At 56.5% G+C, this 26,177-nt stretch overlaps 1 protein-coding gene and 1 long non-coding RNA gene across 7 annotated transcripts in view; both read left to right on the top strand.

Moving 5' to 3' along the window:
* Window positions 1-24,759, top strand: part of SOX13 (SRY-box transcription factor 13) — a 43,951-nt gene extending 19,192 nt beyond the window's left edge. For 2 of the 5 annotated variants that reach the window (XM_064733136.1, XM_064733135.1), the window contains exons 2-14: window positions 15,070-15,271; window positions 16,158-16,263; window positions 16,417-16,503; window positions 16,881-17,053; window positions 17,596-17,664; window positions 17,756-17,870; window positions 18,575-18,657; window positions 19,235-19,394; window positions 20,363-20,472; window positions 20,568-20,664; window positions 20,746-20,889; window positions 21,843-22,059; window positions 23,401-24,753. In XM_064733136.1, coding sequence (XP_064589206.1) covers window positions 15,071-15,271; window positions 16,158-16,263; window positions 16,417-16,503; window positions 16,881-17,053; window positions 17,596-17,664; window positions 17,756-17,870; window positions 18,575-18,657; window positions 19,235-19,394; window positions 20,363-20,472; window positions 20,568-20,664; window positions 20,746-20,889; window positions 21,843-22,059; window positions 23,401-23,674 — 1,836 coding nt within the window. In that variant the 5' untranslated portion in view covers window position 15,070 and the 3' untranslated portion in view covers window positions 23,675-24,753. Of the gene's footprint in view, window positions 1-15,069; window positions 15,272-16,157; window positions 16,264-16,416; window positions 16,504-16,880; window positions 17,054-17,595; window positions 17,665-17,755; window positions 17,871-18,574; window positions 18,658-19,234; window positions 19,395-20,362; window positions 20,473-20,567; window positions 20,665-20,745; window positions 20,890-21,842; window positions 22,060-23,400 lie in introns of all 5 variants that reach the window. The other 3 variants (XR_010442868.1, XM_064733138.1, XM_064733137.1) reach the window with 3 other exon arrangements.
* A 79-nt stretch (window positions 24,760-24,838) lies between these two features.
* On the top strand, window positions 24,839-25,826 carry LOC135458162 (uncharacterized). Of its 2 annotated transcripts, none has more exons than XR_010442870.1 (3): window positions 24,839-24,902; window positions 25,002-25,040; window positions 25,172-25,826. It is a non-coding gene; the product is annotated as an uncharacterized LOC135458162 (long non-coding RNA). The 2 variants fall into 2 exon arrangements; XR_010442869.1 differs by having other exon boundaries at window positions 24,852-24,902; window positions 24,988-25,040.
* Window positions 25,827-26,177: the final 351 nt, after the last annotated feature.

The following is a 26,177-nucleotide window of genomic DNA, read 5'->3' on the forward strand; positions in this document are numbered from 1 at the left end:
AAGGATCTGGGGGGCTCAAGAGGAGCTGGGGGTCTGTGGGGTCTCAGGGATGATTATGAAGGGTCTGGGGGGGATCAGGAGGAGCTGTGGGGTCTCAGGGATGATTATGAAGGATCTGGGGGGGATCAGGAGGAGCTGTGGGGTCTCACGAGGATCTGGGGGGGCTCAGGGGTCCGTGGGGTCTCAGGGCTGATGGGGCAGATGTTCTCAGGGTCGATGGGGGAGCTGGGGGGCTCAGGGCTGATGGAAGAGCTGAGAGGGCTCAGAGCAGAGTTTGGGGGGCTCAGGAGGTGCTGAGGGGTACTCAGGAGGCTCTGGGGGTGCTCAGGGATGGTAATGGAGGATCCGGGGGCTCAGGAGGATCTGAGGGCTCAGGGATGATAATGAAGGAGCTTTGGGGCTCAGGAGGAGCTGAGGGGGTGCTGAGGAGGATCTGGGGGGGCTCAGGAGGATCTGGGGGGGCTCAGGAGGAGCTGTGGGGTTCTCGGGAGGATCTGGGGGCTCAGGGATGATAATGAAGGAGCTTTGGAGGTTCAGGAGGAGCTGAGCAGACCCGGCCAGGGCCGGATAAACCACGGGGCTCAGGAGGACCTGGGGGTGCTGAGGAGGATCTGGGGGTGCTCAGGGATGATAATGAAGGAGCTTTGGAGGTTCAGGAGGAGCTGAGGGGGTGCTGAGGAGGATCTGGGGGTTCTCAGGAGGATCTGGGGGCGCTCAGGAGGAGCCAAGGGGGTGCTCAGGAGGATCTGAGGGCTCAGGGATGATAATGAAGGAGCTTTGAGGGTCGGGAGGAGCTGAGCAGCCCCAGACGAGGCGCGGAGCTGCCGCAGCCGCCGCTCTCAGCGGGAGGCAGAGCCGGGAGAGCCACGCTGCCCCCGGGCCGGGCCGGGCTGAGCCGAGCCGGGCGCTCCCAGGCCGGGGGTCCCACAGCTCCGTGGCCACCCCGAGAACCGGGGCCGGGCTCTCCGGGCTCTGCGCGCTCCTCCCTGCAGCATTTTTGGGTTTGGGTTCTGGTTCTGGTTTGGGTTCGGATTCGGGTTCAAGCTCAGATTGGGTATGGGTTTGGGTTCAGGTTTGAGTTCAGGTTCAGGTTTGGGTTCAGGTTCAGACTGGGTTTGGGTTGGGATTGGGGTTTGGGTTCTGGTTTGGTTTGGGATTTGGGTTTGGGTTCAGATTTGGGTTTGGATTTGGGTTTGGATCCTAATTTGGGTTCCAGTTTGGATTTGGGTTTGGGTTCAGGTTCAAGTTTAGGTTCGGCTTTGAGTTTGGGTCCAGATTCTGGTTCGCATTTAGGTTTGGGTTCTGGTTTGGGTTTGAGTTCAAGTTCGGGTTCTGCTTCAGGTTTGGGTTTGAGTTCGGTTTTGGGTTCAGGTTCTGCTTCTGCTTCAGGTTCAGTTTTGGGTTTGGATTCAGGTTCTGGTTCGGGTTTGGGTTCTGGTTTGGGTTCAGGTTCTGTTTGGGTTGGGGCTTGGATTCAGGTTTGGGTTCAGGTTCGGGTTCTGATTCGTGTTTGGGTTCAGGTTCTGGTTCAGGTTTGGGTTTGGATTCAGGTTCAGGTTCTGGTTCAGGTTTGGACTTAGGTTCTGGTTCTGTTTCGGTTCAGTTTATTTGCACCGCAGGGAGGGAGCTTGGGCCAGAGTTTTGCGCGATGCATCAGCGCTCCCCACCCGCTTTAACCCAGCGGGGAACACGCAGAAGGGAAATAAATTAATGCAGTTTCTGACAGTTCTGCTGGAAAACATCTCCGTGTTTGCAGCCCATCCTGTGCCCTCCAGGGAGCCCCTGCAGGGCTGGGGTCTGCCCCGGCCCCCACAGCGCTGCCGGGTGCTGGGCACTGCCCGGCTCCTGCAGCTCAGGGAGCTACAGAAAAGCAAAATTCCAGATATTTCAGACCTGGGAACGGAGCTTTAAATTTCAGAGAGGCAAAATTTCAAATAGTTCAGACCTGGGAACAGAGGTTTAAATTGCAAAGAGGCAAAATTTCAGATATTTTAGAATATCTGAAATTAGAGGGTCAGGGCAGGGCAGAGGGTCAGTCCCTCTGCCCTGACCCTGGGGATGGCAAAAATTTGGAATGGCAGAAATTGGGAGTTGCAGAGCTGAGAATGGCAGAAATGGAGAATGGCAGAGCCTGGGATTGCCAGAAATGGGGAATGACAGAAATGGGCAATGGCAGAACTTGAGGACTGAGAGAAATTGGGAATGGCAGAATTGGGAATGCAAAAGGAATATAGATAGGAATGGCAAATGGGAAGGCAGACCAGAGTGCCAAGATGAAATGGCAGAAATGGGGAATGGCAGAGCCTGGGAATGGCAGATCTGGGAATGGCAGAAATGGGGAATGGCAGAGCTTGGGAATGGCAGAGCTGGGGAATGGCAGAATTGGGAATGGCAAAGCCTGGGGATGGGAATGGCAGAGTTGGGAATGACAGAGCTGGGGAATGGAGAGCCTGGGAATGGCAGAATTAGGACTGGCAGAAATAGGGAATGGCAGAAATAGGGAATGGCAGAGCTGGGAATGGCAGACCCTGGGGATGGCAGAAATTGGGAACAGCAGAACCAGAAATGCCAGAGCTGGAGAACGACAGAAATGGGAATGGCAGAATTAGGAATGGCAGAAATGGGGAATGGCAGAACCAGGAATACCAGAGTTGGGAAATGGCAAAGCCTGGGAATGGCAGAACCAGGAATGGCAGAGCCTGGGAATGGCAGAGCCGGGAATGGTCAGAAGGATGGAAAATGGAATGGCAGAACATGGAATAAGAGCCCGGATGAAGTTAGGAATGCCAAAGCTGGAACGGCAGAACCAGGAATACAGAGTTGGGAAATGCAAAGCCTGGGAACGGCAGAACCAGGAATGCAGAGCCTGGGAATGGCAGGGCGGAATGAACAGCACTCGAGAAGGGCCAGGTGGCGGCCTGGGAATGCCAAGGAAAGTGCACGGCCTTTATCTTTTGTCTGGAACAATGGAGGGCTCGGCCCCATTGTTCTCCTCTCACGCCCAGCGGAAAGCGGGGTCCCCCGGGGCACGGCTGGCTCGGGAGCGTGCCCGGAGCCGCGGCAGGGACGGGCGGGGGTGGCACGGGTGGCACGGACCCCGCGCGGCTGCTCCAGCGGGGAGCCCCGTCCCGCTGCTTTTCCATGTGGATTTCAGGAGCAGGGAGGTCCCCCGGAGAGCCCAGCTGCAGGCTGGGCAGGGCAGAGCAGGATTTGCTGCTTTTAGGGGCTCTTTTAGGGATTTGGGTTCTCTGCGATCCCGTTCTGGCTCCTTCCTGTTGTGTTTCCTCTGGTTTGTGGGTTCGTGCTGGGAATCTGACTAGGGAAAACACGTTTGGATGTGGGATTTGTGTGTTTTCCCAAAAAAAGCTCATCCTGGGAGCTGGGCAAAGCTGGCACAGCCCAGGGAACAGACACAGGAGCCTGGGACTCCTCAGGCTGCAAACACAGCCCCAAAATCCCCCCAAATCCATTTGTTTCCCCAGGATGGGCACCTGGAAGTTAGAGCTGCCAATTCCCACTGCTCAGGGAGCCCAGGGGACATCGGGACAGGGCAGGGGGTGACACAGGTGCCACCAGCACCATGAACCCCTCGTGTGCTGTGGGACATGGGGAGCTCAGTTTGATATCCCATCCCAAATGGGGAGGGCTGGCGGCTTCTGGTCTGTGCTGGGATTTTGTTGTGCAGGGAAAACAACCCCAAAAACCTTTGTTCCCAAAACCTTTGATCCCAAAACCCTCATTCCCAAAAACCTCATTCCCAAACCCTTCATTCCCAAAACTTCTGGTCTGTGCTGGGATTTTGTTGTGCAGGGAAAACAACCCCAAAAATCTCATTCCCAAACCCTCATTCCCAAACCCCTCGTTCCCAAAACTTCCGGTCTGTGCTGGATTTTTGTTGTGTGGTGAAAACCACCCCAAAAACCTTTGTTCCCAAAACCTTTGATCCCAAAAACCTCATTCCCAAAACTTCTGGTCTGTGCTGGGATTTTGCGTTGCAGTGAAAACCACCCCAAATCCCTCATTCCCAAAACTCTCCTTCCCAAATCCCTCATTCCCAAATCCCTCTGCTCCCCCCGAGGGGAGGAGCCCATCCCAGAGCTGAATTTGCTGGTTTTTAATTCCCCCAAACCCATCAGGGAGAGGAGGGGTGAGGCCCAAACCCCAAACCCATCCCTTTGGGATTGTTGCAATCCCGAAGTCGTTGCTCCCAAATCCCTTTGGATCCCGCAGCGGGATGCGAAGTGGGGTGTCCCAAACCCCAAATGCCAAACCCCAGAACCAGGGGGTGTCTCTGTGAGCTGAAATAATGCCCAAAAATGACAAAATAGCGGCAGCAATGGCTGCCGGGCGCTCCTGCAGCCCCTGGCACACGTGAGGCCGCGGAAGCGCCGCTGCCAGCGGATGCTCGGCGTCACCCAAGGTGGGGGATGAGCTCAGGAACCCAAACCCGCACCCCAAAGCAGGCAAACAGCACCCAAACAGCCCCGGCTGGGCGAGGAAACGGGGACAAAAAGGTTCTGCTCTGGGGGTTTCATCCAACCCATCCATCCCTGACCTCTGTGAGCCCGGTGGGAACGGAGACAGAGCTGAATTTCGGGAGGGATTCTGGGGACAGGGGATGATTTTTGGGGGGAGGAGATGATTTGGGGGCAGGAGAACATTTTGGGGACAGGAGATTATTTTGGGGCAGATTATTTTGGGGCAGGAGATGATTTGAGGACAAAAAATTATTTTGGGGCAGGAGATGATTTTGAGGTAGATGATTTGGGGGCAGGGGATGATTTGGTACAGGAAATGATTTTGGGGCAGATGATTTTGGGGTAGGAAATGATTTTCGGACAGGAGATGATTTGGAGGACAGGAGATTATTTTGGGGCAGGAGATAATTTTGGGGTAGATGGTTTGTGGGGCAGGAGGTAATTTTGGGGCAGGGGATGATTTTGCGGCAGGAGATGATTTTGGGACAGGAGATTTGGGGGCAGGAGATGATTTTGGGGCAGGTGAGGAGCAGCCAGTGGCACCTTTTCCCTCACTGTGAAGTTCATGAAGGCCCTGATGGCTCCTGGGGCACCTCCCAAATCCCCATAAAAAAATCCCATTGCTGGAACCTGAAGCAACCCCAACATCCGGAACTCCCCGCACCCCAAATTTGGGAAGTGTTTTTGTGTCCCTCCATGTCCTCTTTTTGGGGACAATTTGGAGGTGAGGATGTGTTTGCTGCAGCTCAGGATGCTTCAGGGACCCCAAAGGTTTCCGGGGCGCTGCCGGCTGCGGCCGTGGGGCGGAAACGCGGCCCCGTAAGATTTTGGGGTGCGATTGGGGGCTTGGGTGCTGCTGGTGACAGACCCCAGAGGTGGCTCTGAGCACCCTTGGGTGCTCCTGGGTGTGCCCAGCAATCCTGGGAAACTCCAGGTGGGATTGGTGCCCAGAAATGGGAAAAGCTGGAAAAAGAATGGGTTGGTGGAAGGTGGAAAATGCCATAAAAGGTTGAGAGTTGGGGGTTGTGGATATGGAGTTTGACATGGGATGGACACCCCAAAAACCTGGAAAAATATGGAATTATTGGAAGGTTTAAAGGCTCAGGGATGGGAGATTGTTAACTGGGAGGAACTCCCCAAAACTTGGAAAAATAAGGAATTATTGGAAGGTTTAAAATCCCATAAAAGCTCAAGGATGGGGGGTTATGGATATGGGGTTTGACATGGGATGGACACCCCAAAAACCTGGAAAAATAAGGAATTATTGGAAGGTTTAAAATCTCATAAGAGCTCAAGGATGGGAGATTGTTGACTGGGATGAACTCCCCAAAACCCTGGAAAAATAAGGAATTATTGGAAGGTTTAAAATCCCATAAAAGCTCAAGGGACTGGGATGGAACCGGCACCAAGTTCTGCACATCTCCAACTCCACCCATGGGTTTCCCATGGAAAAAGGGTTTGAGAAGAGCTTCCCTCCCACTGGGAGCTGCAGGGCAGGAGGGTGAGCCCTGCTTTGAGATTTTTTTTTTTTTCCCAATAGGGCCAGGAAAAGGATTGGAAATCTTGGCCCTCCCTCCGTCCCTCAGGCGATAGGAAAATCTGCTTTAAATTCTGCTTTAAATCCTGCTTTAAATTCTGGTTTAAAAAATCCGCTTGAAATTCTGCTCTAAAGTCAGGTTTCAAGTCAAGTCTGGTTGAAATCCCTGATTAAAATCTCGTTTGCGCTCGGCGCCTCAGCCGAGCCCCCCGCCCCCGGCCGTGCCTGGAAACGCTGAGTGACACGAGTGACACAAAAACGCCACCGAGATCGGCCACCCCGATAAACCCCGCTCGGGGGCCAGGGCAGGGCAAGGAGGGAGCCGTGCCAGGCTCGCCGTGCCAGCTTTTGGGTGAGTCGCCCTCTCATCAGGATTTTCTTATTCTCGGGTTTGTCCTTTGATTCGCCCATCTTTGGAGCAGGGGTGGAGGAGCTGCTCCAGATTCTGCTGAGGATTTGTGTCTCCATCTCACACGGATTTTTCTTTATTTCTCTGGGTTTTGTCACTTTTTGAATTTCATCCCCATCATCTTGGGGAGCAAGGGGGGTGGAGGAGCTGCTCCAGGGATTTCTGCTGGAGGATTTCAGGATTTCTCCAGATCCCCAAAGATCTGGAGCTGCCCCCAGAACCCCTCTGTGGGTCATGGGGATGATCCCAAACCCCGCTGGGTTTGGGGTAAAGGCTCAGCACCCGCAGTCCAGGGGGATTTGGATCCAAAATATCTTTTAAAGTTTATTTCTGATGCAGAAAAAAAAGGGTAAATCCCCATTATTCAGAGCGCCAGGATTGCCTCTATTTTGGATCCAAAATATCTTTTAAAGTTAATTTCTGATGCAGAAACAAAAAAAGGAAAAATGGTAAATCCCCATGTTTCCAGAGCACCAGGATTGCCTCTATTTTGGATCCAAAACGTCTTTTAATGTTTATTTCTGATGCAGAAAAAAAAGGGGAAAAAAGGGTAAATCCCCATTTTTCAGAGTGTCAGGGTTACCTCTGTTAAAGAGGGAACATTTTGGGGTTTTTTAGGGTTTTAATGCAGGGAAGGGTAGAAAGGGCAGAGGAAAAGGGGAATAAAAAAAGGGTTTTGCTTTTTCCTAGAGGTTTAAACCTGTGATTTTCTGGGAAGGAAACTTTGTGCTCTCAGTCTTCTCCCTGCCCTTGATTTCCCTCTCCTGAGCATCCCCTTCCCCTAAAACCCATAAAATTCCCTGGACATGCCGGAGGTGCTGCAAGGACCCTTTTCCTTAGGGATTCATCTCCTGGCGTGGCAGAACCAACCCAAATCTCCCAAATCTTCCCTGGAGTCCAGGAAACGGGAATGACCAGCGCTGGTCCCGGGGCCATCACGTGGCTCCTCCTGGGATTGTTCCCGGGATTTTGTGGGGTTGGAAATAATTCCAGCGGAGTTTCCTCCGCTTCCCTGATGAGATCATTCCCGCCTCATAAATCCCACAGCCAGGAAGTTCCACCTGAGGTTCAGGCATTTTTAGTTTTTTTTTTTTTTTCCCTCTTATTTCAAACCCTCCCCACAGCAAAAGGAAAAATGTGTTTGGGTCGTGGCTGTGAAAAGAGGTGGCCCCGGGCCAGGGAAGGATCCGGCTGCTTCCAGGGATTGGGATTTATTTGGGTAATTATGTTCCAGGGATTGGGTTTTATTTGGACAATTATGTTCCAGGGATTGGGTTTTGTTTGGGTAATTATGTTCCAGGGATGGGGTTTAATTTGGATAATTATGGACCTCCTGGCTGGGTTTTGTCACACACACAGGCTCGTGGGAGGCAGAATCCCTGGATTTGGGGTTGGGAAGGAAGGTCCCAGCTGGTTTTGGGATTCTAAAGGATGAACCCCCTTGGAGTAGTGGGAAAGCAGAGGGAGATGGAAATTCTCCATGCAAAGGGAAACTGGGATGGGTCCCAGAGGTTGGGATGGATCCAGTGGATCCTGGTGCCCACAGGGGATGTGTGGGGCACAGATCCAATGGATCCCAGTGATGTGTGGGGCATGGATCCAATGGATCCCAGTGATGTGTGGGGCACGGATCCAATGGATCCCAGTGATGTGTGGGGCACAGATCCTGATCCCAGTGATGTGTGGGGCACGGATCCAATGGATCCCAGTGATGTGTGGGGCACAGATCCAATGGATCCCAGTGATGTGTGGGGCACAGATTCTGATCCCAGTGATGTGTGGGGCATGGATCCAATGGATCCCAGTGATGTGTGGGGCATGGATCCTGATCCCAGTGATGTGTGGGGCACAGATCCTGATCCCAGTGATGTGTGGGGCACAGATCCTGATCCCAATGGCCACGGGGAATGTGTGGGGGTTGACTCATCCTTCCCTTTTCCTCCCTGCCTTGCATTTGAGAGGATTTAGGGATGAATCCCTGCTAATTTCCCTCTTTCCTCAAGTTTTGGAGAGTGGAATTGATTGGATTTGCCCCCAAAACTCTGCAGGAATTCATCAGCGCAATGTGCACCTCAATAATAACCCTGGGTATGGTCTGGAGGTCTTTGGAAGGGGCAGACTGGGGGTTTTTTTTTGGGATAGAATTGGTAAAAATGGTTGTAATTTCTTTAGGATTCAACCTGGAGACCTGAATTGCTCCTTTTCATCTTAAAAAATGGAAAATTCACTCCCAAAAAACCCCCATAACGTGGCTGTGCTGAGAATTCCAGGTGTGAGGAGGGGACATCCCTCTATGGGGACACCAGGATGGGGTCCCACAGTGCTGGAGAGGGCACCTGGTGGAAATGGGGGTGGCACAAGCAGAGGGGTGACCCCAACCCCTTCCTGTACCGGGAGTTTCCGTGATGCCAGCGCTGTCACCGCCGCGTCACCGCCATGCCCTGACGCCATGGTGACATTTCTGGATGTTTCCAGATGCTGTTTGTCCTTCAGGGAAGGAGAAATCTCCTTCAGGGAGCTGAGGGTGGACAAACACCCGCCTGGTTGGGGTGGACAGCGAGAAATCCCAGCTCCTGCTCATCCCAAAGGCCGTGCCAGGATGGAAAGGGGCATTTGGGGTCTGGGGGGGTCTCTTTGGGATGGGGATTTTCCATTGGGAAAGGACAAACCAGGCAATTCCCATCCTGCTCCTGCTGCCCCACGAAGCATTCCCATCCCCAAATCCCCACCAAAAATTTGGTGGCCACCAAAGATCTTCCATCTCAGGGCGGATTTTTGCAGCTTTTCCGGCGCCCTGAGCTCTCTTTGGGTTTTTCTGCTGCCGAGGTGTCGAGAAGGCGGAGGCGGCCGAGGATGGGGCTGAGCCCAAATTTGGAGCGTTTCCACTGCTGCTTTGTGAGGCAGCAGGGTGGGGACACAGCCCGGGCAGGGGACACGGGCTCTGAGCAGTGACACGAGGAGCTGTGGCTCTCACGTGCTGCTGGTGCCATTTCTGGGGCTGAAAACACTCATCCAGTTGTCTTTTGGGGCTAAAAAATGATTTTTCAGAACCAGAAAATCCAGTGGGTCTGACACGGTGCTGGTGGGCGTTTTTAGGGCTGAAAATTCTCATCCAGTTGCCTTTTGGGGTTAAAAGCCAGTTTTTCAGAACCAGGAACCCCTGTGGCTCTGACATGGTGGTGGTGGCATTTCTGGGGCTGAAAAGGCTCATCCCTTTTGGGGTTAAAAAATGGTTTTTCAGAACCAGAACCTTGGGGACACAGCCCAGGCAGGGGACACGGGCTCTGAGCAGTGACATGGTTCTATGGCTCTCATGTGGTGGTGGTGGCATTTCTGAGTCTAAAAACCCTCATGCCATTTCCTTTTGGGGTTAAAAACTAATTTTTCATGAGCAGCAAACACTGTGGCTCTGACATGGTGCTGGTGGCATTTTTGGGGCTGAAAATTCTCATTCCATTGCCTTTTGAGGCTAAAAAATAAATTTTCATAAGCAGAAAACCTTGTGGCTTTGATATGATGGTGGTGGTAGTACTTCTGGAGCTGAAAATCCTCACTCAGTGGCATTTTGGGGTTAAAAACTAATTTTTCAGAACCAGAAAACCCTGTGTCTCTGACTTGGTGATGATGGCATTTCTGGGGCTGAAAACGCTCATTCTGTTGCCTTTTGGGTTAAAAAAAGAACTTTATAGAGCCAGCAAATCCTGTGGCTCTGACATGGTGCTGGTGGCATTTTTGGGGCTGAAAACCCTCATCCCACAGCCTTTTGGGACTAAAAAAAATGATTTTTCAGAACCAAAAACCCTTTGGCTCTGACATGGTGGTGGTGGCAATTTTGGGACTGAAAACACTCATCCAGTTGCCTTTTGGGGTTAAAAAGCAAATTTTCAGAATCAGCAAACCCTGTGACTCTGATGTAGTGGTGGTGGTGGTGGCATTTTTGGGGCTGAAAATTCTCATTCCATTGCTTTTTAGGGTTTAAAACCAAATTTTTCCAGACCATCAAACCCTGATATCTTGCATTTCCTCACCCACCTTTCTCCCACCCCCATACACAAATGTCACATCCCATATCCCCCACGGCCACCTGCCGTTCCCAGGGAACGACCCCAAATCCTGGGATGCTCTGCATCCCCAGGGAAGGACCAGCAGCCCCATGAACTTCCCCCAGGCAGGGCCATGGGCCACCCCTGGCCATCCCTGGCCGGGCACGGTAGAGCAAACATCCATTCTTTTCTCTCTTGGAAGACACCCGGGGCGGAAACGCTTGGAAGCGGCCCCGAAAGGACATTCCAAGTCTGGCAGGAAAGCGGCCCCGCTCGTCTGGCAGGAGATGGGCTATTGTCTGTCCCGGTGGCCGGCCGGGATTCCTCAGGTCCTGCCTGGAAGAGGAAAATCTCCGTGTGTGTCTTTATTTTTTCCTCTGCCCTCTCCCAGGGGTGTCGCGGCTGCTGCTCGTGCCGGCGTTGCTCTTCTGGTGTTTCCTCCACGGGTTTTTCCTTGTTTTGCCAGATTTCCTGGGCTCTGGTGGTGAGATGAAGGTTCTTTTGGGGTGATTGGGAACCACGTTGGGGTTCTGAAGGGAAGAGATGTGGATGGAGAGTTTTGGGAGGGAGGAGAGCAAGAATTCCAGGATCTGGGAGAACCTGATGGGCAGGAGAGGGCAGGGTGATCCCAAAAATCTGGGCATGCAGCTCACCAAGGGTCTCTTTGCTGTCCCTGGGGTGGGATTGTCCCCAAATTGAGGGGCAAGATGAGCCCTGAGGCAGCAGTGATGTGACACGGGGTGAGGGATCTTGGTGGCTCTTGGGTCCCCAAGATCCTGCAGTGCCAGCATCTCATCACCTGGATCCCAAACTCCTGCAGTGCCAGGATCTCGGCATCCCTTGGTCACCACATCTCTTAGATCCCCAAATTCTTGAAGTTCTGGAATCTCACTGCCCCTTGAATTCCCAAACTCCTGCAGTGTCAGGATCTCAACATCTGGGTCCCAAACTCCTGCAGTGCCTGGGTCTTGGTGTTTCTTGGATCCCAAATTCCTGCTGTGCTGGGATCTCAGCATCTCTTGGATCCCCAAATTCCTGCTGTGCTGGAATCCCATTGCCTCTTGGACCTCCAAACTCCTGCAGTGCCAGGATCTCAACATCTGTATCCCAAAATCCTGCACTGCCAGGATCTTGATGTTTCTTGGATCCCAGACTTCTGCAGTGCCAGGATCTCAACATCTGGATCCCAAACTCCTGCAGTGCCAGGATCTCAACATCTGGATCCCAAACTCCTGCAGTGCCGGGATCTCAGCATCTCCTGGATTCTCCTGGATCCCAGGCTGTGGGATTTTGGCATCTCTTGGATCTCCAAGCTCCTGCAGTGCTGGAATTTTGGCATCTCCTGGATCCCAAACTCCTGCAGTGCCGGGATCTCAACATCTGGATCCCAAACTCCTGCAGTGCCGCGATTTTGGCATCCCTCAGATCCCCAAACCAGTGCCGGGCAGGGTGGGGGTTTTCTGGCACCTCATCCCCTTTTCCCAGCCCCTGGAGCTGTTCTGCCGATAGGATCAGGCCTGGCTGGCGGGCAGGAAGGGTGGCACGGCCACCGGGAGAATTGCAGGACGTGCCGTTCGCGGCCACAAACCGGGAAACACAAACTGTCACCATCCCCAAAATCTTGGAGCTGCCAGGCTGGGACTGGGAGGAAAGGTGAAATGTGGGAATTTCAGGGCTGGTGGAATGAGCCCCCAAAAAGCTGTGAGGGAAGGAAGCATCCCATGAGGATTTGGGATCTGTTTCCATCCTCCGGGCTGGCGCTTTCCATCCCAACCCCATTCCCTCCCTTCCTCCCCACCCTGGATTTAATGGGGAACATTACAAACCAAGAAGATCCTTTCAGGGCCGTGCCAGGGCGATTGTTCCGTGCCCATTGTGTGCCCCAGGCAGCCCCGGAGCCCACACCTGAGACCCGCCCGCAATGAGATAACAGCGCCGTTTTCCCCTTTTCCCCTTTTTTTTGTTTGCTCGGCGGGGTGGATAACAAACCCTCGAGGAGGCCTCTTTCAAACACGGCCCTATTAAAGCCTGGCTCCATTTTAAAAGTGAACTTCCAGTGGCTGCACCGGGAGGTGAAGCACAATGGGAACGGGACCTGTGGGAGGGCTGGGATGGGATTTTGTGCCTGCCTCAAACCAAAGACATCGCTCTGTGCCGTGGAGCATCCCAAAACTACAACATTTGGATTTTTTGCATGGAAAAAAACACCAAAAAAGCCGGGGAAAATGGAGTTTCACACACACCTGAGGTGCTGTGCATTCCTGCCTCAGTTTCCCCATTTAAAACATCGCCACAAGGCCAATCCTTGCTGGAGCAGGCACAGTTTTCCACCGGGGCCGGTCCTTCCCGGTGATGGATTTTGGGGGCCAAGGTGAGCCGGGGCAGGAAGGGGCGCCGCAGGATGCGGCAGCCCCCGGGCAATGCGGGGCCGGGAGGAAACCCGGCGGGTTTGTTCGGCGGAGGGCGAGGGAACCGAGATTAAAAAAAGGCCCGCTAAGATCAGAAAGGCTGGCGAGCACAGTGCCCTATTGTGGAGCTGTCACACTTCCCTTTACTTTATTGCTTTTGTCCAACACCCCATTGTTCCACTTCCTTTTGTCCCCTATTCACAGCCCTGGCTTTTCATTACCCAGCCGGCCTTGTTGTTTTCATTTCTTTTGTTTGAAGTTCCTGAGAGGAAGGTTTTATTTTCAGCCGTTTGATTAATTCGCAGCTTGAGCCGGGCTTTGTTTGTTATGTAATTGCTGCCCCCAAGCCGGGCGGCCCAGCTCAGCCCTCCCCACCCCGCTTTGCACCCCCAAACTGCCTTTAGGGGCTCCTGAAGGGGGTCTGGAAGGGGACAGGGTGCTGGGTTTGGGGTGACAGCCCTCAGACAGGTGCTGTCCCCATTGCAGGGCACTTCCACAACCCAGCTCCCGATTCTGGGATAAATCCCTTCCTTAGCTGCCTCCTTTTCCCATTATTCCCGCTGAAAGGCGAGGACAATGCTTGTCCCCGTTCTTGCTGTGTGGTGTGAGGCTTGGTGGCCACAGAAGCCAAATCCCCATGGGCACGGCCCCGTGGGCACCACCGATCCTGGCGCTCGCTCTTGACAGCCCTGGCACACAGAGTGAGGAGTGGGACACATTTTTTGGGGACAAACCCCATGGAATGCCAGCGCTTGGGGTCCTCTACAGCCCGTTCCCTATAAAACTCATCGTCATTCCTGCAGTGTCTGTCCAGCAGCATGGGGATTGGGATGGGGATTGGCACCCAAAGGGGTTTGTGGGGTCAGGGAGAGCCATTTCTGGGGTCAGCCCCTTGTCCTGGCAGGGCCTTGGTGGTGCTGTGCCAGGGACTCCTGGAGGAACCATTCTGGTGTCTAGTCCCAATCCCATTCCATGGCAGGAACTCCCAGAGGAGCTGTTCTGGTGGTCAGTCCTGGTCCCAGGTCCCTCCTGTGCCAGGGACTCCCAGAGGAACCATTCTGGTGCCAGTCCCAATCCCATTCCATGGCAGGAACTCCCACAGGAGCCATTTTGGTGGCCAGTCCTGGTCCCATCTCATTCCAAGGATTCCTGGAGGAGCAGTTTTAGTGGCCAGTCCTGGTCCCAGGTCCATCCCATGGCTGGGGATTCCTGGAGGAACCATTCTGGTGGCCAGTCCCAGGTCCATCTCATGGCAGGGACTCCCACAGGAGCCATTCTGCTGCCCACTCCTGGTCCTACATCCATTCCATGCCGGGGACTCCTGGAGGAGCCGTTCTGGTGCCGTCCCAGCCATTGTTGGGCAGAGCCAGGATTTCCCCTTCCCGTTGGATCGGGAAACCCGCGGCTGCTCCGATGGCTTTCTAGGCATGGCACCTGGAGCTGTGAGGGGCCCCTGGGGTGCTGGTCCCTGTCACCCTGAGCCTGGGCTTGCTGGATGTGCCATGAAGGTCCCTCAAGTTGTCCCTCAGTTCCAATCTCTGGAATCTCTGAGTTGCCTTTAGGAATTTATCCCTCCATCCCAGGGTGTGAAGGGTTGGTTTTCCCAAGGATTGAGCCCCAAAAACCTGGAGAATTTGGAACAAGAGCTCCCAGAGTGTGAAGGGTTGGGTTCCCTGAGGATTGAGCCCCAAAACCCTGGAAAAGTGGAAACAAGAGCTTCCAGGGTGTGAAGGGTTGTTTTCTCTGAGGACTGAGCCCCAAAACCCTGGAAAAGTGGAAACAAGAGCTTCCAGGGTGTGAAGGGTTGTTTTCTCTGAGGACTGAGCCCCAAAAACCTGGAAAACCAGGTAGAAGAGCTCCCAGGGTGTGAAGGGTTGGGTTCCCCAAGGATTGACCTTCAAAAATCCAGAAAAATGAGAACAAGAGCTCCCAGGGTGTGAAGGGTCGGTTTCTCTGAGGATTGAGCCTCAAAACCCTGGAGAACCAGCAACAAGAGCTCCCAGGGTGTGAAGGGTCGGTTCCTCTGAGGTTTGAGCCCCAAAAACCTGGAGAACCAGGAACAAGAACTCCGCTTTGCCCATGGCAAACCCCAGGGACGCTGTCCTTGCACCGTGGGGTACCCCAGTGTGGCACCAGGCTGGGAGAGGGGTGCCCACACTCAGGGGTGCCCAGGTGACACCCCTGCTGTCCCCAGGATGTCCATGAGGAGCCCCATCTCTCCACCCCCGGAGCTGGATGGAGCGGGCACCATGGTGAACTGCGCCGTCAAGACCGAGGAGAAGAAGGAGGGCAGCCCTGAAACCCCCCCGGGGGCTGCCCCCAGCGCTGACCCCCGGCCCCAGGACCCCCCAGGGCCCCCTCCCAAGGATGGCACCGACCCCCAGGCCCTGCCACAGGTGGGTGTGACGATTTGGTGGTGCTGCCCCCAGCCCTGCTCCAGACCCTCCAGCCCATGGAAGAGGTGGTGGCTGCTCCTCCGCGTGGTTTTTCCTCATCCCGAGGAATTAACACTAAAATTTGAGGCTCTCCCAAGGCTTTTTTGCTGCTTTTTTGAGCCTAAAAACCTGGAAAAGTGAGAACAAGAGCTCCCAGGGTGTGAAGGGTTGGGTTCCCTGAGGATTGAGCCCCAAAAACCTGGAAAAGCAGGAACAAGAGCTCCCAGGATGTGAAGGGTTGGTTTCCCTGAGGATTGAGCCCCAAAGACCTGGAAAACCGGGAACAAGATGTCCCAGGGTGTGAAGGGTTGGTTTCCCCAAGGATTGAGCCCCAAAGACCCAGAAAATCAGGAACAAGAGCTCCCAGGGTGTGAAAGGTTGGGATCCTTGAGGATTGAGCCCCAAAAACCTGGAAAACCGGGAACAAGAGCTCCCAGGGTGTGAAAGGTTGGGATCCTTGAGGATTGAGCCCCAAAAACCTGGAAAATTGGGAACGAGAGCTCAGCTTTGTCCATGGCAAACCTTGGGCTGCTCTGGGCTCATCCCTGGGCTTTGAGGGCTTCACCTTCAGTGTGGAATCCCCAACAACCCTCTCCAGGTGTTCCCCATCCCTTCAGCCTCCCTTTCCCATTGTCCTGGGGTTTTCCCTCTCCCTGCTCTGCCCTCAGAGGGGAGAGGAGCTCAGGAGACGATGGGAGAAAATTCCAGCATTTCCATGACGCTCTCTAGGTGGGATTCAGGGAATGTGCCTGGCAGGGCGTGCTCCAGCTCCCACCATCCCACCAGACGGGGATGTCCCGTGCTGGGGGTGTCCCTGGGGGTGGCAGTGACATTCTGTGTCCCTCAGGAATCCCGCTCTCCCTCCGGGGATGTCCCCGAGCCCCGGCGCTCCGCCTTCGAGCCGGCCGGGAGCGGCCAGGAGAAGCTGGACTTCAACAGGAACCTGAAGGAAGGTGGGAAACGTTCCCAAGGGATCCCTTCCCTGCTCCTTGGGGTTTCCCAAAGAGCTGTGGGATGGACCGAGCCGTGCTGCAGAGGCTTGGGATGTGCTCATGTGGTTGTGCTCTCCTCCCTGTCCCTGTCCTTGTCCCTGTCCCTGTCCCCAGTGATGCCAACCATCGAGAAGCTGCTGGCCAGTGACTGGAAGGAGCGGCTGCTGGGCCGGAACGCGGCTGAATCCAAGGAAGTGAAAGGTGGGATCCACCTCCACCAAGCTCTGTCCTCCATCCCAGCTGGGAGCACCAAAGCAGGAGGGGAAATGTCCACATTTTGTAGGGATTTGTCTCTTTTTTAATTGGTTTTTTTTGGAGCATCTTTGCATAGGTGGGTGGGGTTCAGCATGTAGGGATCTTTCCATTTCTCCCAAATCTGCATTCCCTGGTCAATGGTGGCTCTGCTCTGGTGGCTTTAGGACTCCTCTACCTCACATTTCCCACCCCAAAATCTTCAATCTCCCCAGTGAAAGGAAATGGGAATTACACTCCTTAACCAAAACCACCTCCATCCCACCTTGTGCTTGACCCTCTCCCCACCCCCTGACCCTCATCCAGTCGGGTTTTTTTCCCCCCAGGAACGCAGGAGAGCCTGGCAGAGAAGGAGCTGCAGCTGCTGGTGATGATCAACCAGCTGTCCACGCTGCGGGACCAGCTGCTGACGGCGCACTCGGAGCAGAAGAACATGGCCACCATGCTCTTCGAGAAGCAGCAGCAGCAGATGGAGCTGGCACGGCAGCAGCAGGAGCAGGTGGGGACTGTCACCCCTCCAGGGTCCCTTTGGGATCAGCGTGTGGGGATCTTCCCATTCTTCCCCAGTCTGACATTCCCTGCTCTGGTGGCTTTAGGACTTTTCTGCCTCGCATTTCACACCCCAAAGTCTTCGATCTCCCCGGTTAGAGGAGCAGATCCCTTTGGGATCGTGGGACCATGAGCGGCTTTGGGGTCCCATTTTGTGTTCCCATCCCAAAGCCCTCGGTGCTGGGAGGACCAAGGGTGGATGGAGGTGGGGGTTGAGCTCCTCAAGATGAACAAACCACCCCAGGTGCCTCCTCCTGCCTGTGCTCACCTGCTCCTTGAACACCTTGGGTTTTCCTCTCCCAAGGGCAGGGGTGACACCGCTGTCACACCTGGGATGTGACACACAGTCCTTGTGTCCCTCGAGGTGGCTCAGCCCCTCTTCCTGCCCTTCCCATGGTGCTGGGGACCCCTTGCCACCCTTTTTCTGTGGTGCTGGCTGGGTTCTGCCAGGTCCTGTCCTTGATGTCACCAATGCCACTGTCCCCTCTGCAGATCGCCAAGCAGCAGCAGCAGCTCATCCAGCAGCAGCACAAGATCAACCTCCTCCAGCAGCAGATCCAGGTAAAGGCAGGGGACACCTCTGTCCCTGTGACCGCAGCCGTGTCCTGCTGTGCCCTGCAGCGCTGATCTGGTGTCCCCGTGTCCCCTCCAGCAGGTCAACATGCCCTACGTGATGATCCCCGCCTTCACCCCCGGCCACCAGCCCCTGCCGGTGACGCCCGAGTCCCAGCTGGCACTGCCCATCCAGCCCATCCCCTGCAAACCGGGTGAGTCGGGGCTGGCCCAGCCCTGTGGGGTGGCCTTGTCCCCCAAACGTGTCCCTGTTGTCCCCCAACCCTGTCCCTGCTGTCCCCAAGCTCTGTCCCTGCTGTCCCCAAGCACTGTCCCTGTTGTCCCCAAGTGCTGTCCCTGCTGTCCCCCAGCTGTGTCCCTGCTGTCCCCAAGCACTGTCCCTGGTGTCCCCCAGCCGTGTCCCTGCTATCCCCAGCCGTGTCCCTGATGTCCCCCAGCCGTGTCCCTGATGTCCCCAAGCTCTGTCCCTGTTGTCCCCCAGCCGTGTCCCTGCTATCCCCAGCCGTGTCCCTGCTGTCCCCAAGCACTGTCCCTGTTGTCCCCAAGTGCTGTCCCTGCTGTCCCCCAGCTCTGTCCCTGCTGTCCCCAAGCACTGTCCCTGTTGTCCCCAAGTGCTGTCCCTGCTGTCCCCCAGCCGTGTCCCTGCTGTCTCCAAGCACTGTCCCTGTTGTCCCCAAGCTCTGTCCCTGCTGTCCCCCAGCCGTGTCCCTGCTGTCCCCAAGTGCTGTCCCTGCTGTCCCCCAGCCGTGTCCCTGCTGTCCCCAAGTGCTGTCCCTGCTGTCCCCAAGCACTGTCCCTGCTGTCCCCAAGTGCTGTCCCTGTTGTCCCCAAGCTCTGTCCCTGGTGTCCCCCAGCCGTGTCCCTGCTGTCCCCAAGCTCTGTCCCTCTGCTCCCGCAGTGGATTACCCGGTGCAGCTCCTGCACAGCCCCCCTCCTGCCACGCTCAAGAGACCCGCGGGCCCGGGACACCTCCAGATGCAGGTATGGCCCCAAAAACCCTGGGACAGCCCCCAAAACCCTGGTATAACCCCAAAAACCCTGGGGCAGCCCCCCAAACCCTGGTATAACCCAAAAAACCCTGGTGCAGACCCTCAAAAACCTTCTACAGCACCCCAAACCCTGGTACAGCTCCAAACACCCCAAAAAACCTGGTACAGTCCCCAAAAACCCTGCTACAGCTCTCCAAACCTTGGTACAGTCCCAAAACCTTGGGACAGCCCCCCAAACCCTGGTACAGACCCCCAAAAACCCTGGTACAGCCCCAAAATCCCCCTTAAACTGCTGGTACAGCCCCAAAATCCCCTTCAAACCCTGGTACGGCCCCCTAAATCCCCTTCAAACACTGGTACGGCCCCCAAAATCCTGGTACAGCCCCAAAATCCCCTTCAAATACTGGTACTGCCCCAAAAACCCTGGTAGATCCCCAAAGACCCCAAAAACCCTGGTGCACCTCCAAAAACCCCAAAAATCCTGGTAGAGCCCCCAAAACCCCTCCAAACTCTGCACTGGGGCTCTGGGGATGGCTCCTCACCCTCCATCCCTCCCTCCTCCTCCTCAGGAGACCTCGCAGCCGCTGAACCTGACGGCCAAGCCCAAGGGCTCGGAGCTGCCCAGCGCCTCCAGCTCTCCCAGTTTGAAGATGAGCGGCTGCCAGGCGCTGCCGCCGAGCCACGGGGCCAGCAGGGAGCTGCAGAGCAGCCCCTCCAACCTCCCGCTGGGTGGGGACACGAGGGACAGCCCTGCCACCCTGCGCTGTGCCACCAACCCCCGGGGCACGGCTGGGATGGGCAGGGTGGGGTCAGTGGGGTGGGGTGACCAATGGCATTGATGGGTGCCCATGGGGTGGGTTGAGTGGTCAGTGAGGTGACCACTGGCACTAACAGGTGCCTATGGGGGTCAGTGGGGTGACCACTGGCACTGATGGGTGCCCATAGGGGTGGGTTGAGTGGTCAGTGGGGTGACCAATGGCACTGACAGGGGGTGGGTTGAGTGGTCAGCAGATTGACCACTGGCACTGATGGGTGCCCATGGGGGTGAGTGCTGTGAGGGGTCAGTGGAGTGACCATTGGCACTGATGGGTGCCCATGGGGTGGGTTGAGTGGTCAGTGAGGTGACCACTGGCACTAACAGGTGCCTATGGGGGTCAGTGGGGTGACCATTGGCACTGATGGGTGCCCATAGGGGTGGGTTGAGTGGTCAGTGGGGTGACCACTGGCACTGATGGGTGCCCTTAGGGGTGCGTGCTATGAGTGACCAGTGAGGTGACCAATGGTACTGACAGGTGCACTTAGGGATGGGTGCTATGAGTGGTCAGCGGAGTGACCAATGGCATGGATGGGTGCCCATAGGGGTGGGTTGAGTGGTCAGCAGAGTGGTCACAGGTTCCTGTAGGGGTCAGTGCTGTGAGTGGTCAGTGGAATGACCAATGGCACTGATGGGTACCAATGGGTGGGGGTGATGTGTGAGTGGTCAGTGGAGTGACCACTGGCACTGATGGGTGCCCATAGGGGTGGGTGCTATGAGTGACCAGTGAGGTGACCACTGGCACTGATGGGTGCCCATAGGGGTGGGTGCTATGAGTGGTCCGTGAGGTGACCGCTGGCATTGACGGGTGTCCATGTTGGTGGGTGCTATGAGTGGTCAGTGAGGTGACCACTGGCACTAACAGATGCCCGTGTCCTGCCAGGATTCCTGGGAGAGGGCGATGCCATCACCAAAGCCATCCACGACGCGCGGCAGCTGCTGCACGGCCACGGCGCCGCCATGGAGGGGTCACTGAGCAGCCCCTACCGCAAGGTGAGGGTCACTCCGTGCGGTCACCGTCCCTCTGCCACCCCAGTGTCACAGCTGTCCCCAGGCTGGGGCTGGCTCCTGACCCCTCTGTCCTGCAGGAGCCCGTCGGGATCGACTCCTCCCCGGTGAAGGAGCGGATGGAGGAGACCCCCGGCCACCGGCTGGACGAGGCTCTGCTGAGCTGCGAGATGGACGGTGAGGGTGGCCAGAGCACGGTGGTGACCCCAGGGTGGCTCTGTCCTGTGGCTCCTGCCCTCATCCCGCGTGTCCCCGCAGGCTCCCGGCACTTCCCGGAGTCCAGGAACAACAACCACATCAAGCGGCCCATGAACGCCTTCATGGTGTGGGCCAAGGACGAGCGCAGGAAGATCCTGCAGGCCTTCCCAGACATGCACAACTCCAGCATCAGCAAGATCCTGGGTGAGATCCTGGGGCAGGATCTCCTCTGCAGCCCCTGGAGGGATGGGAATGAGGTCCTGGGACAGGGGATCCACTCTGCATCTCCATGGAGGGATGGGAAAGAGATCCCAGGGCAGGATCCCCTCTGCAACATCTGGAGGGATGGGAATGAGATCTGGGAATGGGGAATCCTTTCTGCAGCCCCTGGAGGGATGGTAATGAGATCCTGGGGCAGGGGATCTATTCTGCATCTCTGTAGAGGGATGGGAATTAAATCCTGGGGCAGGATCTCCTCTACAGCCCCTGGAGGGATGGGAATGAGATCCAGGGACAGGATCCCCTCTTCAACCTCTGGAGGGATGGGAATGGGAGATCTGGGAATGAGGAATCCTTTCTGCAGCCCCTGGAGGGATGGTAATGAGATCCTGGGGCAGGGGATCTATTCTGCATCTCCGTAGAGGGATGGGAATTAAATCCTGGGGCAGGATCTCCTCTACAGCCCCTGGAGGGATGGGAATGTGGTCCTGGGACAGGAGATTCCCCCCTGAAAGAATAGGAATGAGGTCCTGGGGTAGGACCCCCTCTGCATCACCTGGAGGGATGGGAATGAGATCCAGGAACAGGGGATTCCCTCTGCATCCCCTGGAGGGTTTGGAAGATGATCTTGAGACAGGGGATGTGCTCTGCATCTCCCTGGAGGGGAGGGGATGAATCCCAGGAGGGAAGGTCAGGGAATGAGGAGATGAATCCCTGGAAATGCCCAGGGAAATTCAGGGATGCAGTTCCCGATATTCCAGCAGAACCAGCGGCTCCCACCAGCACCGCTGTAAATCCAGGCGCCATTCCCACAACAACACCATTAATTAACACCATTAATTAACCAACCAACAGCACCAACCAACCTCGGGATGGGTTCACCCCGCTCTCCTCGCTCAGGCAGGCTGTGAGGACGCTCTCCTCCTTTCCCCACGCAGGATCCCGCTGGAAATCCATGTCCAACCAGGAGAAGCAGCCCTACTACGAGGAGCAGGCGCGGCTGAGCCGGCAGCACCTGGAGAAGTACCCGGACTACAAATACAAACCGCGGCCCAAGCGCACCTGCATCGTGGAGGGCAAGCGGCTGCGCGTGGGCGAGTACAAGGCGCTGATGAGGAACCGGCGCCAGGACGCCAGGCAGGGCTACTTGATAGGGTAATTGATAAGGGGATTGATAAGGGGAGTGGTAACAGGGGTTGGTAATGGGGCATTGGTAAGGGGGAATTGGTAATGGGGGATTGGTAAGGGGGGATTGATAAGTGGGGTAAAGGGGGAATTGATGAGGAACTGGTGACAGGACACCAGGCAGGGTTACTTGGTAGGGGGATTGATGAAAGGGGATTGGTGAGGGGGGATTGATGAGGGGGGGATTGGTAAAGGGTGATTGATAAAGGAACCTGTGCCAGGACACTAGGCAGGGCTACTTGATAAGGTAATTGATAAGGGGATTGATAAGGGGAGTGGTAACAGAAGTTGGTAATGGGGCATTGGTAAGGGGGAATTGGTAATGGGGGATTGGTAAGGGGGGATTGATAAGTGGGGTTAATAAGGCGGGATTGGTAACGGGTGAATTGATGAGGAACTGGTGACAGGACACCAGGCAGGGTTACTTGATAGGGTAATTGATAAGGGGGATTGATGAAAGGGGATTGGTGAGGGGGGATTGATGAGGGGGGGATTGGTAAAGGGTGATTGATAAAGGGGATTGGTAAAGGGGATTGATAAAGGAACCTGTGCCAGGACACTAGGCAGGGCTACTTGATAGGGTAATTGATAAGGGGATTGATAAGGGGAGTGGTAACAGAGGTTGGTAATGGGGGATTGATAAGGGAGATTGACAAGGGGGAATGAGGAATGGGGGATTGGTCAAGGAGATGGTTAAGGAGGGATTGATAAAGGGGATTGGTAACAGAGATTGGTAATGGGGATTGGTAAGGGGGGATTGAGAAGGGGAGATTGATAAAGGGGGATTGGTAAGGGGGAATTGGTAAGGAGGATTAATAACATGGATTGGTAAGGGGGGATTGATGAGGAACCGGTGCCTGGACACCAGGCAGGGCTACTTGATAGGGTAATTGATAAGGGGGGATTGGTAAAGGGAGATTGATAAGGGGATTGATAACATGGATTGGTAATGGGCATTGGTAAGGAGGATTGGTAAAGGGGAATTGATAAAGGGGATTGATAAGGGGGAATTGGTAAAGGGGGATTGATAAGGGGTGATTGGTAATGGGAATTGGTAAGGGAGGATTGATAAGGGGGAATTGATAAGGGACACCCTGTGTGCCCCACCCCATGGGCTTGAAGGGGTGGTGCTGGGGTGGGGGCTCACCTGGTGACATGGGTGTGTGCCCAGCTGGTGACATGGGTGGGGCCTCACTTGGTGCCCGTGGGGTTGGTGCCCACGCACCCCACACATAATTCCCCCCTCGGGGTGACCAAGGGAAGCCCCCTGAGCCCTGCCTGCCCCTCTGACACCCACCCCATGTCCCGCAGGCCGCAGGGCAGCCAGGTGCCCCCCAGCTCCTCGGACGTGCTGTACCCGCGGCCGGTGGGCGTCCAGCTGCCCCCGCCCCTGCTGGAGCATTACCTGCCCCGCGGCGTGGACCCCACCATGCCCGTCATCGTCAACACCCGCAGCCTCAAGGACGGCGACGCCGGGGACGACGGGCACTCGGTGCCCGAGGGGGACATGTACCGCTACAGCGAGGACGAGGACTCGGAGGGCGAGGACAAGAGCGACGGCGAGCTGGTGGTGCTGACGGACTGAGGGGACACAGGGGGACAGTGGCAGGGCTGGCTGACACCTCTGGGTGTGTCCTGGTGTGGTGCCACGTGGCCACACAGAGCTGCCCACCTGGGATTTTGGGTGGCAAGGACTGGCTTGGCCTTGCTTTGGTGGCACGTGGAGCCAAGGCCAGCGAGCCTGGAGATCTGGTGACACTGTGGCTGCTGCGCTGTCACCCCCGAGGGGACCTGAGGCTCTCGGGCTGCAGGGAACCCCCAGAGCATCTCCAGCCCTGCAGCACCTGTGGGTCATGGAGAGCCTCACCTGCTGCACTGCTGGGCACGGGATGGGGACACAGAATGGGGACAGAGAATGGGGACACAGGATAGGACACAGGACAGGGACATGGGATGGTGACACAAGACAGGGACACAGGACAGGGACACAGGACGGGGACACAGGACAGGCACACGGGATGGGGACACAGGACAGGGACACGGGATGGGGACACAGGATGGGGACACAGGACAGGGACATGGGATGGGGACACAGGACAGGGACACACTGGTGCCTCCTCTATCCTGGTGTGACCTCCCCTCCGCGTTTCCCGCTCGCTCTTTGGCTCCTGCCAGCGAATTCCCACCGAGCCAATTTTAGCTCCAGCCTGGCCCCAGCTCCAGCCAAGGGCTCCTCAGGGCTCTTTGTGCTGCCGGCAGCTCTGGCCCAGTTTGGGAATAAAGCAGGGGCTGTTCCTGCCCTGCCAGCCCTCCCTCGGGGGCAACGTGCCCGCCTGTGCTCGGGCACCTGGCACTGCAGCCTGGGCTGCACCTGAGCCCTGAGGGGTGAGAGGGAGGGACAAGGAACGGCTGTGAGCGGAAAGAAGTGATGAGAAAAAATGAGCTTGGTGTGGTCAGAGCCTGCTCCGGGGGCTGGGGTGTGGCTGGGCAGGGGGGTGTCCAGGTGAGAGTTGGGGGTGTCCAGGTCCAGGTGAGTGGCAGTGCCCAGGTGAGTAGCAGTGTCCAGGTGTGTGTGCCATGCTCAGGTGTGTGGCAGTGCCCAGGTGTGTGTGCCATGTCCCTTTGTGCATACAGAGTGTGCCCAGGTGTGTGTGCCATGTCCAGGTGAGTTGAAAGTGTCCATTGGTGTGGAGTGTCCAGGTGTGTGTGCCATGCCCAGTGTGTGTGCAGCTTAGCATGCCAGGTGGTGGCAGTGCCCAGGTGTGTGTGCCCAGGTGTATGGCAGTGCCCAGGTGTGTGTGTGCCGTGCCCAGGTGTGTGTGCCCAGGTGTGTAGCAGTGCCCAGGTGTGTTTGTGCCATGCCCAGGTGTATGCGTGTCCCTTGTGTGCCGTGGCCAGGTGTGTGTGCCCAGGTGTGTAGCAGTGCCCAGGTGTGTTTGTGCAGTGTCCAGGTGTGTGCCATGTCCAGGTGTGTGTGCCCAGTGTGTTTGTGCAGTGCCCAGGTGTGTGTCCAGTGTGTAGCAGTGCCCAGGTGTGTTTGTGCCATGCCCAGGTGAGTGTGAGTGCACTCTATCAGTGCCAGGTGTGTGTGCCATGCCCAGGTGTGTGCCCAGGTGTGTTTGTGCCATGCCCAGGTGTGTGTGCCGTGTCCCCCCCGTGCTCAGCCGCTCTCTCCCGGGCCGTGTCCCCGCTGTCGCTCCGTGCGCGGGGCTCCGGCACCGCCGTGTGGCAGAGCCGGGAACAGCCCCGAGCCCGGGACAGCGCGGGGACAGCGACAGCGCGGGGACAGTGGCAGTGCTGGGGACATCACAGGGACAGTGACAGTGCTGGGGACACTGTGGCCGCCCGGGCTCAAGGCTGCACAAAGTGGGCTCCAGCCTCTGTCCCCTTGTCCCTCTGTCCCCTTGTCCCCAAGCCGGGCTGGGGATCCAAATCTCAGCAGCACCAGCATTCCAGTGTTGGGGACACTGCCATGGTGACACTGCCATGGTGACACTGCCATGGTGACACCGCCATGGGGACACTGCCGTGGGGACATCTTCTACCCCAGGGGACATTCTGCCAGCCCCTGCCCTGCCCAGCCAGCCCCTCCCTGCTCCCCTGCCCTTTGTCAGTGCTTTATTTATTCCCAACTCCCTGGGGAGGGACAGGGGTCCCTGGGAAGGACAGGGGTCCCTGGGCATGGAAAGGGGTCCCTGGGAAGGACAGGGGTCCCTGGGGATGGAAAGGGGTCCCTGGGGAGGACAGGGGTCCCTGGGAAGGAAGGGTCCCTGGGAGGGAAAGGGTCCCTGGGGAGGGACAGGGGTCCCTCAAGGAAGGACAGGGGTCCCCCTGGCATTGGAAAGGGGTTCCTTGGAAGGAAGAGGTCCTGTGAAGGACACGAGTCTCCTGGATGATTAATCCCTGGGGAGGACATCGGTTTCCCCTGGGGAAGGACAGAGGTTCCCTGGGCATGGAAGGGGTCCCTGGGAAGGACAGGGGTCCCTGGGGATGGAAAGGGGTCCCTGGGAAGGATAGGGGTCCCTGGGCATGGAAAGGGGTCCCTGGGGAGGGGTCCCAGCTCCAGGGCTGGGCCAGGCTGTGCTGCA

The sequence above is a fragment of the Zonotrichia leucophrys genome, chromosome 26 (assembly GCF_028769735.1).
Source record: "Zonotrichia leucophrys gambelii isolate GWCS_2022_RI chromosome 26, RI_Zleu_2.0, whole genome shotgun sequence".
NCBI classification, from domain to species: Eukaryota; Metazoa; Chordata; class Aves; order Passeriformes; family Passerellidae; genus Zonotrichia; species Zonotrichia leucophrys.